The 15,908-nt window shown below is 39.9% G+C and overlaps 2 protein-coding genes across 2 annotated transcripts in view; one reads left to right on the plus strand and one right to left on the minus strand.

The window, feature by feature from the left end:
* The window catches only part of cuedc2 (CUE domain containing 2), a 117,920-nt gene that overhangs the window by 90,594 nt on the left and 11,418 nt on the right, over positions 1 to 15,908 (plus strand). The window lies entirely within an intron of this gene.
* Positions 9,789 to 15,908, minus strand: part of hif1an (hypoxia inducible factor 1 subunit alpha inhibitor) — a 37,800-nt gene continuing 31,680 nt past the window's right edge. Inside the window, exon 8 of the mRNA XM_073025239.1 lies at positions 9,789 to 14,937. Within this exon, the coding sequence (XP_072881340.1) occupies positions 14,881 to 14,937 (57 nt within the window). The 3' untranslated portion in view covers positions 9,789 to 14,880. The remainder of the gene's footprint in view (positions 14,938 to 15,908) is intronic.

A 15,908-nucleotide genomic window follows, 5' to 3' on the forward strand; every position in this document is an offset into this window, starting at 1 on the left:
TTCCTGTCCATGTCATCGGTACCAACAAAGGCCACAACCTCTGGCTACTCACCCTCCCTCCTCAGAATGCTGCAGACTTTATCTGAGATGTCCCTGACCCAGGCATACAGGAGACAATATACCTTCTGCGGATTTCATTCTCATCTAGAGATGAGATGGCAGCATCTATAGGGAGAAGCGCTGTCGATGTTTTGGGCCGAGACCCTTCGTCAGGACTAACTGAAAGGAAAGATACTAAGAGATTTGAAAGTAGGAGGGGGAGGATGTTTAAGTCCAGAGTTGTGGTCTCAGAGGAAGATACACAATTCCAATGGCAGGGTGAGATCATGCTTGTTCATAAATTCACCTAATGCCTCCTTACACTCTGCCATTAGAAGTTGGGCAGGCATCTCAATTTCAGGAAATATTTGATCCTGATCTTGTCAGCTAGCTTTAGAATGGAATTTGACCTATTTGTTTTGCCCAGGTTTATGAATTAGAAGCCACAAGCTACCTGCTGGAAGAACTCAATGTGTCGAGCAGCATCTGTGGGAAGAAAAGAATTGTCAACGTGTTGAGTGACCCTGATGCAGGATTTTGATCTGAAATGTTCACAGTTCCTTTCCTTTCACAGATGTTGCTCTACCTGTTTGTTTCCTCCAGCAAATTATTTTCTAATCCAGATTTCAGCATCTGCAGTCTCTTGTGTCTTCATTTTAAAAAATTAGATGCCGATTTTCATTTCTCATGATGTCTTGAGCTTGGCTTTAAAGTGGGTTAACATGCCAGGCTGCCTCTTAATGGTCTTGTGGGCACAGGTTTGCTGACTCTAGCCTTTTTCGATCTGGACCTTTTATATAGTGAACATAAAACTGCCTGATTGCAGAAAGACTCATATTTACCACCACTGAATTTGGCTGTAGTCCAATGTGAGGCAATGGCTAAATTCTCCACAAGTTACTCATCCCTGGGTGTAGAAAACACATACAATTCAAAGCTATGAGCTTCTGTTAGTACTGGTAATTTTCCACCAGCAGCAAATACTTACCCCAGCAAATGTTGTTTTGGTTCAGCTTGCGCTCTCAAAAACTTCTCTGGAGAGTGAATGATCGCATTTTGCTCAGCTTCGCTAGCGAGAGAAGCCTGAAATTCCACAGGCACATTTAAAGTTTGCTCTTCAGCTGGTTCTTGCTTATACAGTACTGAGTCTCCTTCAGCCACCAGTACACAAGAGTTTCTGGCACCATATGTGGAGATGCATGACCAGATTAAATGCGAGTAGGTGGATACATTCTGTAGAAGCCTTTGAGATTTAATGGTTCACCATGTTGTCCCTTCTGTTAATTTTTATTTTATATTCAATAAAGCCTTCATAATATTCCTGCTTTCTCATGCTCCCAGTGCAGTATTCCCTAAAATCCTTTCTCCAGTCTTCTTGTACTCTCATTATATTATTCCTGAAGTTCAAGTCACTTGATTTTCTACATTTTCGGACATGGTAGTTGGAATGGTGCCCAAAATAGTTCATAACACAGAAAGGGGCTAAATTGTCCCTGATGTCTGCAGCTTAATAGTGCTATTTTATTAATGTTTCTGATTGCAGATAACTGGTTTTATCAGGGCCCAGACAGGGGGCATTACCTCTTTCAGTTCATTTAAAAGTATTTATTTAATTAAAGTAATGAATACTGTGCCACTGAAAATTTAAGATTAGATAACATGTTGTGGGTGTTCAGTCAGTAGGGCATTTGCCTGTGTGGCATTCTGAATGTTGGTGAATTGAGTTTTCTATTAGTAATTGCTATTTTTGTTTGGTTTGTGCACTCCAATGTTCATTTGTCTTGGCCCTTCTATGTTTTGTTCTTCCTATGTAAACTGGCAGCACAGTTTGAGCGGGGATGAAAAGTGATGTAGTGTCTTTTCACCATAGGGCCTTGTTCCTTTCCTCACATACTTGTTAAATCAAGGGGTGGAGTGTATTGGAATGCTCTGTGGGGTATATGTGCATGAGTAGGGTCTTCGTTATTATCATTCTCAGATTTGGCTTCACTGGTAAATGGCACATGTGCTTTTTATTTTCTTGTGGTGAACTACATATACCTGTCTGGACATGCCCCCCCCCCCCCCCCCCACTGACTGCTCCTGTGGCTCCTCCCACGGACCCCGGTATAAAGGCGATTGGGGACTCCACCCCGGTCTCAGTCTCCAGGATGCAGTGTGGTGGTCAATTGCTGCTTGTTCTTTCTTCCAGCCAATAAAAGCCGATATCTCGCCTCACATCTCAGAGAGTTATTGATGGTGCATCATTTCTTCAAACCTATACAAAGCAAAACTGCTGTGTCTTGAAGTTGGGGGTAAATATCTAGTTTTTCTGGAGAGGATTCATTGCATATACTTGTGGGGAAGGGTAGGTCTGAGGTGGTCAGTGAGTAACATAACAATTATATCAAAATGTTGGGGGCTAAATTGCATAAAGACTGGGGTGGGTGGGCTGGCACTCTTAGAGCTATGAAGTGTTTGGTGAGGGGTTAAGTACAGTGGACTCTGGTTAATTGGGACACATTGGGACCAGTACATTTTGGCCCAATTAAGCGGCTGCCCCAATTAGCCAAAATTTCACATAAGTAGTTAAAACGATATAAAAACAACAAGCTACCATTTAACTGAGTAACAAATTATGCATTTAAATGAAATACATAACAAGTTACACACACACAAAATACTGGTGGAACACAGCAGGCCAGGCAGCATCTATAAGGAGAAGCACTGTCAACGTTTCGGGGTGAGACCCTATCAGTTTCCTTTCAGTTAGTCCTGACGAAGGGTCTCAGCCCGAAACGTCGACAGTGCTTCTCCTTATAGATGCTGCCTGGCCTGCTGTGCTCCACCAGCATTTTGTGTGTGTTGCTTGAATTTCCAGCATCTGCAGATTTCCTCATGTTTACAGAACAAGTTAGTCTGCTACCAATACTATTGGTGGTCCTACTGAAGAGACTCACCCTGAAACATCGCCTGTACTCTTTTCCATAGATGCTACCTGGCCTACTGAGTTCCTCCAGCATTTTGTGCGTTTTGATTGTTTTTCCAGTATCTGCAAATTTCTCGTTTGTGTTTTTACTGTTGGTGGTTGTCCACCGTATCTGACAATGACAGGAAACCTGGGCAGGGGAGCTTTTAAAGTGGATAAACCATTGTACAGGGGCTGTTCCACCCACTTAACCTTGGAAGTTTGGATCCAGAGGGACGGCACAATCGGGGTCTTTCACGATTACAGTGCATGATCATGACTTCTTCTGTGTCTCATGAAGCGATTCACTCTCCATGTAGCATTGTAGATCCTGGCTGTTGGATCTCACCCGCCCAGTCCACCAGAGCTGAATTTGCATGCTAGGACAGGCATGTTCCTTCCTCACTGAAGTATGATGCCTGCCGGCTACCCTCAGCTGGTTTAGCCCACCTGTTGAAGCTGTGTGCTGGGGTGTGGCTGCTGAAACAGGCAAACAGCTACTTGAATCCACAGGTGAGTGATGAATGTCAACGGGGCCCATTCAAGATGATTGTTGATGCCTTCAGATTCTTCGTAGTTCCTAACTAGTTGAAGTCATGAAATCATTTAATTTTCACTCCTGGCCATTTCTGACATTTCCAAGTCTGAATGCTTGAAATCACAGTGAGCAAAACACTTCTGAATTGTCTTACTGCTTATTTCTCATCAACTATCAGTGAAAAAAATCACTGGTTCTTGAACACAAACACTCAAAATTGATGCTATTTAAAAACTGTTCACTTAAAATACATTGTAGTGTCCAACAGCCACACATGACTGATGCTTCTTAGAAAATGTTCAGCAGCAGTCTCCTGACCCAACTAAGCAGCACATTGTCCCAAATAAACAAAAGGAAAATCCCAATTATTTTCTTGATTTGTTTTTGTTCTTTAAGAGTTGTCCCAAATAAGCAGTTGCCCCAATTAACCAGAATTCGCTGTAGTTGATTTCAATGATTGGAAATGTGAAGCTCCTTTAAGTTTGTCCCCTCTGAACTTAATCCTGTGCCCTCTAGTTTTAGACACCCCTGCCTGGGGTGGGGGGGAACTATCAATCCTATCTATCCCTTCGTAATTTAAAAAATCTTTAGAATGTCGCCCCTCATGTTTTAGTAGAAATTAATCCAGTCTAACTTACCTATATAAGCACTGCTTCCAATTCAGGCAATATCCCGGTGAATCTCACCTGCTCTCTCTCTCTCTCTCTATTAAAAACAAATCCTTCCTATAGTGTGGCAAGCAGAACTGCACACAATACTCTATGTACAGTCTAAACAATTTTTGTACAACTGAACATGATGCCCCAACTCTTATACTCAATTCCACATCCTATGCTAATTAATAAGGGTTAAGATGGAGGTAATTCATAAAAATTAATTCAAGCATTTTCTGTAGCAGTGTATAGAGAAACCTACTATAAACGTACTGTACTTGATCATATTTTAGGGAACAAGGATGGGTAATTGATTGAAATGTCTGTGGAGAAACTTCTTAAGAATAGTGGCCTGATGCAGTAGGCTTGAACGTAGTCATGAGAAATGATGAAATTGGTCATCGATTCAGGGCCTGAATCTGAGGAAATAGCAAAGACCTGAGAGGGGTAGATGGAGAGCAGCTGTTAGATTATTCTTCAGTGCACAGCTACAGGTACCACACAACATAAATGGTAGGGGCATTAAAAAACTTACTTTAATTCTTAATGTTGTTTTAACAAACAAAATCTTTATGGAACTAATATCATTTAGTTAGGGGTTCGGAGTCTGTTTTCCACTGGGGATTAAAGGCCATGAGGGAGAAAGGTAATTGGGGGGAAAAAAGTAACAAGAATTGGTGTTCCTTGACTACGAACTATTTCAGTGATTGAAAATTATACCCCGGAGCACTTTGGAGTGGATAGACAAACTAAGTCAATCATGTTCCAACAGTTCACAGTGTACAGTCACTCCACTGCTTTGTTCAGCCCATCCATGCTTGGCATTGAATAGGGCCAGAGGTTACCTACATGCCAGCTGTTGATTGATAGGTGCAAAGCACAGGCTTGTTGAGCTGGAAAGTCATGGAGAATTCATGATGCGGCCGTTCTCCAGTGATGTGCTGTTCAGAGCTTCAGAAACAAATGAGGGGTTTCAACCCAAGGCACCAGCAACAGTGGTTTTGACAGATCTTCCAAATCAGGCTGAATATGAGACAGAAAGCACGTACACACATTCACGTATCACAAAGGAAAACCACATACATGCAAATTCACTTCTCATTCTGTTCACAAATACTTTTTTCTCAGCTTTGCGCTCTTCATGTGAAGCTTTTAACATGGTGAAATATCTCAAATTTCAATAATCTGGCATGCTCAGGGCTTTGTTGGTGTAGGGTAAATAGATTTTGCAGACTATTGGCAATATTCATACACTGACATTTTTAAATTCACTTTTCTTAGATGTTACACAATACTATAATTATTTCCAGTGAACCAGGCAAGTTTTAATGGAGACTAGAAAGGACTGCAGGAGCACAGGAACCAGAGCTCAGGGTGTTGAGGGGCTCTTGGGTTCGGAGGGGGTGGGGGGGATAGCTCCCTGAAAGTGGCTGCACAGGTAGATAGGTTGATGAAGAAGGCTTTTGGCTTTCGTGCCTTTATCGATCAAGGTATTGAGTGTAAGAGTAATGGAGATCATTTGCAGCTACAAAATTCCCTAAAAGTGGTGTCACAGGTAGATAGGGTCGTAAAGAGAGCTTTTGGTACATTGGCCTTTGTAAATCAAAGTATTGAGTATAAGAGTTGGAATGTTATGGTGAGGTTGTATAAGGCATTGGGGAGCAATTTGGAGTATTGTGTGCAGTTTTGGTCATCAAATTACAGGAAAGATATTAATAAGGTTGAAAGAGTGCAGAGAAAGTTTACAAGGATGTTGCTGGGACTTGAGAAACTGAGTTACAGAGAAAGGTTGAATAGGTTAGGACTTTATTCCCTGGAGTGTAGAAGAATGAGGGGAGATTTGATAGATGTATATAAAATTATGATGAGTATAGATAGAGTGAATGCAAGCAGGCTTTTGCCACTAAAGCTAGGGGAGAAAAAAACCAGAGGACATAGGTTAAGGGGGAAAAGTTTAAAGGAAATATTGGGGCGTGGGGAGCTTCTTCATACAGAGTGGTGGGAGTGTGGGATGAGCTGCCAGATGAAATGGTAAATGTGGGCTCACTTTTAACATTTAAGAAAAACTTGGACAGGTACATGGATGAGAGGTGTATGGAGGGATATGGTCCAGGTGCAGGTCAGCGGAACTAGGCAGAAAAATGGTTCAGCACAGCCAAGAAGGGCCTATAGGCCTGCTTCTGTGCTGTAATGTTCTATGGTTCTATGGTACATAAGACTTTGATTAGGCTGCACTTGAAGTGTCATGCACAATTCTGGTTGTCCGAGAGTTAGTGCCTCTTGAAAGATGTGGAATTTTTGGAAAAAGTGTAGATGAAGTTTACCAGGATGCTGCCTGGATTAGAGTGTAAGAGCTAAAAGGAGAAGATGGATAAACTTGGTCAGTTTTCTCTGGAGCAACAGAGGCTATGGGGATACCTAATGGAAGTTATAAAATTATGAGAGTCATAGACGGGATAGACAGAATAGTTTCCCCATTGTTGAAATGTCTTAACACTAGAGGGCATGCATTTAAGATGAGGGGGGAAAGTTTAAAGGTGGTGCGCAGGGCAGTTTTTTTAAAAACCAACTAACAGAGAGTGGTACGTGCCTGGAACAGGGGTGATGTTGGGAGTAGATGCGCTAGCGGCATTTAAGAGGGTCTTAGTCTTACAAATAAATATTCAGGGAATGGAAGGATAGGAGTCAAATGTAAATAAGTAAGATTTAGTCTAATTCAATATTGTGTTGTGTTGACATCATGGACCAAAGGGCCTGTTCTTGTGCTGGTACTACTATGTTCTATGAACAAGACAGTAGGAACCTGAGCCCAGCAGGGGTGCATGTATGGACGCTTGCTGAATGGTATTGGTCCATGGAATAAGAGGTTGGGAACCCCTGGAAGGGAAAGTGGGAACTTGACCTGAATGAGCTTAAGGAATATGAATCATGGCTCTGAAGTGTAAGGGAGAACAGAAACTGAGGCCCTGGCAAGTCCAAAGGTAGTGCAGCAACGTGCCAAATAATCAGGATTTCTGAATGGTCATTTAGTGGATTATCCAGGTTTTACAGTATCAGACAAAAATCAACACATTGTGAAGCACCAAGACTAACAACTAAAGCATGATTAATGGATCTTAAGCAACAATACAGAGGAAAATATTGAACTAACTGAAAGCTTTGCTTTGGACGAGGATTGGACAGTTATCTGATGGACATCTTTTAAGTTCTTAAGCGAGTTAGAATATACAATGGATTCTAGTTAATTGGGACAGCCGCTATTTGGAACAACTCTTAAAGAACAAAACTGAATTAAGAAAATAGCTGGGATTCTCTTTGTTTATTTGGGACCCTATGCTGCTTAATTGGGGCAGGAGACTGTTGCCAAACAGGTTCAAACTAGTGATAGTCAGGTGCACTTACGTGGCTGATGGGCACAACACAGTGCATCAAGCAAGCAGTTTTTAAATAGTGTCAGTTGTATGTGTCTGCGTTCAAAAAGCTGTGATTTTTGTCACTAATAGTTAGCAAGAAATAAGCAGTAAGACAATTCAGAACTGTTTTGTTCATTGTGGTTTCAAGCATTCTGGCATGGAGATGCTAGATATGTGCGAGAGTGAATATGAAACAATTTCACTACTATAACAAGTTAGAAACTTAAGAATTTGAAGATACTGACAATCATCTTGAATGCTACAATGAAAATGAAATTTTGGAGGATACAATCATTGAAAGCATTGGATTAAGGCAGTCCATTATTTGCACTAGGTGTTGACACTGATTTTGTTCATTTACAGTCAAAAGAATGTGATGCAGATGAATTCCTCTATCAATAAGTATTAAGATCTAATATAGTTTTAGTGCTGCAGTAGTATTGGTAGTGTTCTTATTCTGAATTTCATTTAATACATAACGTTACTCAGTTTGTCTTTTTTTTATACCTTAACTATTTCCATTAAACCAGCTAATTGGGGCAGCCACTTAAATGGGCCAAAATGTGTCTCAATAAACCAGAAACCACAGTACTTCTACATGTGAGATAAACATGCTTCCACATGCTGCCCAAAATGGATGGTTCCAGTTTCAGTTATTGTTGTCACATTGATGATCCACAGTAGTGTTCCAGATGACAATAACAAATTCCACAGCTCCCATTGCAGATGAATAAGTTTGATCAATGTAGTGTTGTTAAGGTACATTGAGACAACATATTTATCCCTAGAGGTAGAAGTTTGTTTATGGCAGCTCACAACTGCTGTTGTAAACGGAATGTCTGTTTGTGAGATTTGAACAGTATGCAAATCTCTAGTTTAATTGGATGACAAAATAAACTACAGGACAAGGAGAGAACAGCATGTTCCATTCTTAAGCAAGTATTCAATTGTGTTCCTGCCATTTAGAAAAATACAAAAGTGATAAATATATAATACACATTTAATAAGCAACTATATATCTAATCTTAAACTTGTGAGAAGCTCTGAAGAATTTGAAAAATTTTTTGGTGTTGCATCAACTTTCTGTCCTGTGTGGTGCTGGATTTGAGGGTTCTCTTACTCTGTTCAGCTGGCTTGAACTTTGGTTTCTGAAATCTCCACTAGAAACTAATCATGCATAACTTTAGAACAGAGGTTCATCCTTAGACTTAGCTCACGTTCACTCCATCCATGCAAACCTCTGAAGATGTTTCCATTTCAACCAAATCGCAGTCACAAACTTCTATAGTGGTCCCATCTCCCACTTGTGTGAGCTCAACTTGTTAGCTGAATAAAGACATTAGCTTTGCTTGAAACTGCTTATTAACTCAGTAGCTCAGGAAGTAAAAGCTTAATGTCTAAGCAGGAAAAGACCACGATTCTTTGTACTCCACCATTCAAGATGTTCTCGGCTAATCATTGATATCAACACTGCTTCCTGCACCAACTCTACAACTTCACTTACCTAAATATTCAAAAATCTGCCTCTTTCCTAACTATAAGTGACTGAGACCCTAGGGCCCACTTAGGGTGAGAATTTAAAAGATTCTTCTCCTGTCTTCCCCAAATAGCTGGCCCTTTATTTTGAGACTGACCTTTGATTACAGACATCTCAACCAAGTGAAACATTGCTTCTGAATCTACTCTGTCTGGTCATGTATGAATGGAGGGCTATGTGGGAGGAAAGGGCTAAATTGATCAGAGGTTAAAAGATTAACACAACATTATGGGCCAAAGGGCCTGTACTGTGCTGTAATTTTCTATGCTCTACGTACTCAATATGGGACGACATGGTAGCGTAATGGTTAGTGCAATGCTTTACAGCACAGCGACCCATGTTCAAATGCTGCCACTGCCTGTAAAAAGTTTGTACATTCTCCTCATAACCGCATGGGTTTCCCTCACATGGTCCAAAGACATACTGGTTGGTAGGTAAAATGGGTGTTGTAAATTGTCCCATGATTAGGCCAGGATTAAATTTGGGGCTTACTGGCTGGCGTGGCTCGAAGGGCTGATTTCGCACCGTATCTCAATCAATATTTGACCTGGCTGATTTGGTTGGTTAAAGTTCAGTAGCTCCTGCTAAGGTCACCAGAGACAGGTATGATTCCCAATGTCTAGATCACCAATGACTTGATTGAAGACACAAACACAGCAACCATTGATACTGATTTTAATCATTTCATGTTTTGGACAATTTACTCATATCAACAAAATTACACCAAAATAACAGAATTGGAGCATTTTATGCAGGGAATTAATTTAAATATATCCGGAGCATATATTCAAAGGCAATTATATTTTCAAGGGTTGCAAGATACATAGTAGGAAGAAAGAGGGAAGCAACAGATGTTTTAAAAAATTATCCTCCAATGAGTCTATCTATTTCCATAGATGCTGCCTGACTTGCTGAGTTCCTCCAGCATTTTGTGTGTGTTACTCTCGATTTCCAACATCCGCAGGACCTCTTGTGTTAATCATTTAAATCAATGTGATACTGATGAGCATTCACCTTCATTGCCAAAACATACCAGTGCATGTGCATCCAACAATTCTACTGAGAATGCTTAAAATCTCAGAGAAAGGATGTAATAAATGGAATAATGAGTATATTTTGAGTTTGTAAATACATCCTAATCCAGAAATCTAACACCATCCTTTCCACAATCAAAGCTAAAATCACAAAGGAAGCAACTCTGAACACTGTTTAGTGCATTCCTGTGAGCACTCTGGATATGTGAAGCAAAGGGGGATACAGTTGCTGAGTCATCAAGAGAGTGGGGAATTAACTTCATTGATTGGTATCACACTGTACTTGAAGTCAGAGGTTATCATACATACAAGCAATTACATGTCAAAACACTTTTTTTTGCAAAGTTCTTCTGTGTTCTTACTTTGACACCAAACCCTGATAATATCTTGTTAAAATCACAATTGGGAAGTATTAAGGTCAAACCGCTGAAGCTCCACATCCTTCACTAGTGGAGTGCATGATACTGGGGACTGTTAAACACCACTTATTCTCATAAAATTTCACTTTGAAAAGTGAATTATCCTCAGCTCTGTCACCACCAAGCCTATTGTGCAAAACAGGTAGAGACTTTTTTTGCACCTTCTCCTGACTGGTGCAGTCATTCCCTTCTTTAAGGCTTTCAGTATAAGGCAACACCACTGCTAATCTGCAACAGCTAGGCAGCGCAAGCATATATTGAGATAAAATGGCAAGTTTCAATTCGCCTTATTCCAGTGGGGAAAAAATTCATTTCATTCTTCAAAAGGATATCAATCAAGTGTCAGAAATATAAATCAACAGAATAGCTGAAATGGAAGCTTTCGTCATGTAGAAATCTGTCTTAGAGACTTGTGTAAAATGGCAATGTAGCATTAGCTGTGCGCTGTATTCTGCTCCAAAAATTTAGTTTGGTTAAGTTCATTGGAACCAAATTTCAGAATCAGTGTCCAATAATCAACTGCTATCATATTACACCATTACAGAAGGCAATTGAATAATTTCCATTCCCCATCCTTCTAATGGCATTTAGCTCTTGGGGCTAGGATGATAATTAAATGTTTCTCCTAAATATTTTTAAAAATTATAACTTTTCATTTCAGTTTCCTCCATATCATTATGTTTGACACTTCAAAACACTTTCATCATTTTAAAGAACTCTGGAGGTTTCCACCTGTCTTTTAGGTAAGACATCCACACTGTTAAGACTCTCCTGACCTTTTAGCTCTGGGCTTTCTGACATTATTCTTGCAGATCTAATACATGACCAGGTGAGATCTCAAACTAGTTACCCAACTCCACTCGCTGACATCCAGCAGATGCTGTGTTTGTATCAGGGTATAATAAGTGATACTGAGCAAACCAAACATTTAACTAAAATCAAAGAATCAATTGCCTCAGCTTATGCACTTCTTACCTCCTGCACACTGATCATTAGAACCAGATGATGTTTCACATAGTTTTCAACCACAGATAAAAATTGCAGGTATTTTGAATGACAACCCAAACTATACAAAGGTGCTCATTTAGGTACTGATTGTTTAGGGACCATTCAAGGACAGGTGACTGATTCTCCGATTGAAGAGGTGACATTTAGCATACTGTGAATAACATGCTTCAAGCGAGAGTCAAGCTTTCCAAGCAATTGGACAATAGTTATAAACTATTTGGGCTATCTGACAAAGACACTCTTACAGCCAAAGTGAAGTCACAGAATCCAGTCCTGCTCTGTACTGAGCTGGCAGAGTTCTGTGCAAAATTACTGCTCTAGCCATCTTCCTGCTCTCAGAGTAACAACAAAAAACCAGAAGTACACTTGCTGGGTCATGCTATTAATTTTCCCCATGAAGGCAGCGCCGTTGAATCAGCTCTGGCCGAGGAACAGCAATGGGGAGAAAGATGTGCAGATAGGGTACTGTCAAGTATAATTTTATTTTAACCAGTATATTTCTTTGCTCTTTTTTAATCTTTTAAAGGGGCCAGTTTGAATTACAGTACAGATAACTCACTTGTTCCATAAAGTGGCGATTTCCCTACTCAAGCCCCACAATGAGTCTTAAGAGAAATCACTAAACCCTGGGCCAAGATTCTCAGTTAGGGATATCCAGGAACTGTCCTTACCACACATCCAATGCTTTTTCTTTGTACTTCCACTTGTTATCTCAGATTTACAATATTGGCAGTTGTCAGACTCCTTGGTGACTAGTGGTGTTCCACAGGGTTTGATGTTGGGACTGCTTCCTTTCACGTTAATCTGTCAAAGGTTTGGACGATGGAATTGACGGCTTTGTGTCCAAGTTTGCAGACGATATAAAGGAGCAGTGCAGGTAATATGGAGGAAGTAGGGATCTGGAGAAGGACTTAGATAGATTAGCAGAATGGGCAAAAAAGTGGCAGGTAGAATATTGTGCAGAGAAATGTATGTTAGAAGAAATACAAGCATAGACTATTTTCTAAACAGAGAGCAAATTCAGAAATCAGATGCAAAGGGATTTGTGAGTCCTCACAGGATTCCCTAAAGGTTAACTTGCAGGTTGTGTTGCTGGCACAGACAGTAAATGCAATGTTAGTGTTCATTTTGAGAGGACTAGAAAATAAAAGCAAGGATTTAATGCTGAGGCTTCAAGGCATTGGTCAGACTGTATGGAGTACTGAGAGCAGTTTTGGGCCCCTTAATCAAAACAAAGATGTGCTGGCATTGGAGAGGGTCAAGAGGAAGTTTATGAGAATGATTCCAGGAATGAAAGGGTTAACATATGCAGAATGTTTGATAGCTCTGAGCTTCTACTCACTGGAGTTCAGAAGAATTGGGGGGGGGGGGGGTGGAATTTCATTGAAACCTATCAAATATTAAAAGAACTACATCAAGTGGACATGGGAGAGTCAAAGACCAGAGGCCACAGCCTGAGAATAAAAGGACATCCCTTTAGAACACAGATGAGGAGAAACTTCTTTAGCCAGGGAGGAGTACATCTGTGGAATTAATGGCCAGAGATGGCTGTGGAAGCCAAGTTATTGGGTATATTTAAAGGAGACATTGATAGGTTCTTGATTAGTAAGGCTGTCAAAGATTAAGGAGTGAAGGCAGAAGAATTGGGTTGAGAGAGATAATAAATCAGCCATGATGGAATGGTAGAGCAGACTTGATTGACCGAATGGTCTAATTTTGCTCGTATGTCTTATGGATTAGTTTAAGATGTATAAAGACATGAAAACCAGGTGGGTTACCACATCAGAACAAAACAAAGGATATTTTGGGGAGTCCAAAAAGCAGTTGCTCATTGACTTAGTTTCCAATTTTTGTTTGTTATTGGTTCAGACACAGCACTTATGGAGTTTTGCTTTTAGTTCATTACAATAGCTCAACTGGAAAGTAAAACTGATTTCCCAAGGTTTTAATCAGTTTACAGCCAGTTCACTTCTCAATATGAAACAGCCATAGTGGTGCAAAATAAATTAGCTAAAATAAAGAGAGAAAACACTGGAAATACTTCGCAGGTCACACAATACTTGTAAAGAGAGAAGTTAATTATTTCAGGTTGATAACTTTCCAGCAGAAGTGGAAAAAGATCAAAATGTTACATTGCAAGCAAATATAGAGGTTCTAGAGGAAAGACATGCAAGTTCTGTTATATTGTTGAAGAGAATTCATAGGGATATTAAAACTATTGGAGTCATCAGCAAAGGTGCTGTATGATTAAGGTTATTATGGGTTTTAATACCATGCAGAAAATCAATGTTTGAAATGGAAGACATTTATACAAGCTATATCTAGGGTGGAGGATATAATGCAGGACAAGCAGAGAGAGTGCAAAACCAAGAGAGAGGAAGGCAAAGACAGTGAGATAGTTGGGTAACAAGAAAGGTAGGGGATAAGAGATAGATGGATAAAGGCAAATGGACTGGAGTGCTCCAAAAGTTAAATTATATAAGTGCAAACAAAATCACCCAAAATGATCTTATCCATTGTATAGTCTCACAGACTAATAGCAATGGGACTTGTTTGAGGCAACGGACAATATTTAAGATTGTGACATCACATTTACCATTTCATGGTCTGATGCTTTGCCCTACATTTTAGGAGAGGCAGTGTTGTACATAAAACACTGACCTTGTCCCATGACAAATATTAAGAATTTTTTTTGATGTTGTTTCTCCAAGTGACAACAGTACTTTATTATATTGTACTTACCGTTGTTACATTATTAATTCAAATCAAGCATTTTAAGGCCTGACCATGTTACCGAATTCTTCACAATCACAAAGTATGAAATGCAGACCAGTGATTTAAAAAAAAATCCAAATATAGAGGCCTACAGTGATAAACCTCATATTTAAATGCCGTGTACTAACAGCACCTAGTCCATTCTTACTACTCCAGCAGCAAGAGCACAAGACCTTCATTGTTTAAAGAAAATAAACTTAAATCCTTTATAAACGGGTGGAAAGTGGTCTACATACACATTCAGTGTTAAACATTTCAGGGGAAATGTGCCAATTAACTGATAACAGAGTTCCATTTTCAGAGGCTTCAGTCCAACGGGCACATGGATGGCAGATACAAAAATTCACCTCAATGATTAATGGCAGCCTATTTTGAATAAGAAAAGAGTTTCTGCGTTTCTTTAAGTGCAGGCACACAATGCTCACGGTACGGTATGCTTAGTCTCTCTCTGGCGCCATTTACTTGAGGAAAGCATCGGTGAACAGTCCGCAGAAAGAGTTGATTTTTTAAAAAAACTTTATGAGTAAGGTTGATCATATCGGCCTTTAATCATCATTCTTAATAATGGCCCGACCTAGTCAGGAAGGAAACAAATAATGAGCTTCAGCATATTGCCTAGGCAATTAGGAACTGATGTATTATCCAAAACTGATAATGTGACATGAAAGCACAAGCACACCCATGCAATCTCTTATAATTTCTGCATTCCATGTTGATTACTGATCTGTTTTCTGATTCTTAATACAGGTCACTGTTACAAAGGAATTGTTTTGCTGTGCAATTTGTTTCTTTATTACTGCTGTTCACTTGTACAAATATCACTTCTAACTCTGGTCAGAGTGAGTCAAAGACTCAAAATATCAAGTCCCACCTCAAGACCTAACAGCAAACTTTTTAGCAGACTCCTCAGAGTGCTGCACTTTCACAGGTGGGATCTCTAGACTGCAATTTTAAATCAAGGCTCAGTTTGTTTGTTATTATTGTTCCCCAGAAACTGTCACTTTCTGCATTAATCTCAGGCAAATACAACTCTTTTGTTTTTTCAAGCAACACACACAAAATGCTGCAGGAACTCAGTAGGCCAAGCAGCATCTATGGAAAAAAGTACGGTAGTTGACGTTTCGGGCCAACACCCTTCGGCAGGACTACCCAAAACATCTACTGTACTTTTTTCCATAGATGCTGACTGGCCTGGAGTTCTTCCAGCATTTTGTGTGTTGCTTGGATTTCCAGCATCTGCAGATTTTCTCTTTTGTTTTATCGCCTAGCTGAGAGATAGTTACTGTCGTTGTTTTTGTACTTCAAAAAACTTCAGTCAATTGTGCATGACATAACTGAAGTTGTAGATCACAAGAATGGGCAAACCAGAAAGGAGTAACTGGGCAGCATTAGGGAAGTAACTAGAAAGCCTATCACAGAAGGAAGTAGAGAAAAATACAATATACAACATTAGACTTTTAAAAAGGATTATTAGTCTGTTCAGAAATTAGTGCATTCAAATCTAATTCCAATATTTGAGGAGGCAGTCTGACAGTCTTAATATAA

Source organism: Hemitrygon akajei, chromosome 21 (genome assembly GCF_048418815.1).
Source record: "Hemitrygon akajei chromosome 21, sHemAka1.3, whole genome shotgun sequence".
NCBI lineage: Eukaryota > Metazoa > Chordata > Chondrichthyes > Myliobatiformes > Dasyatidae > Hemitrygon > Hemitrygon akajei.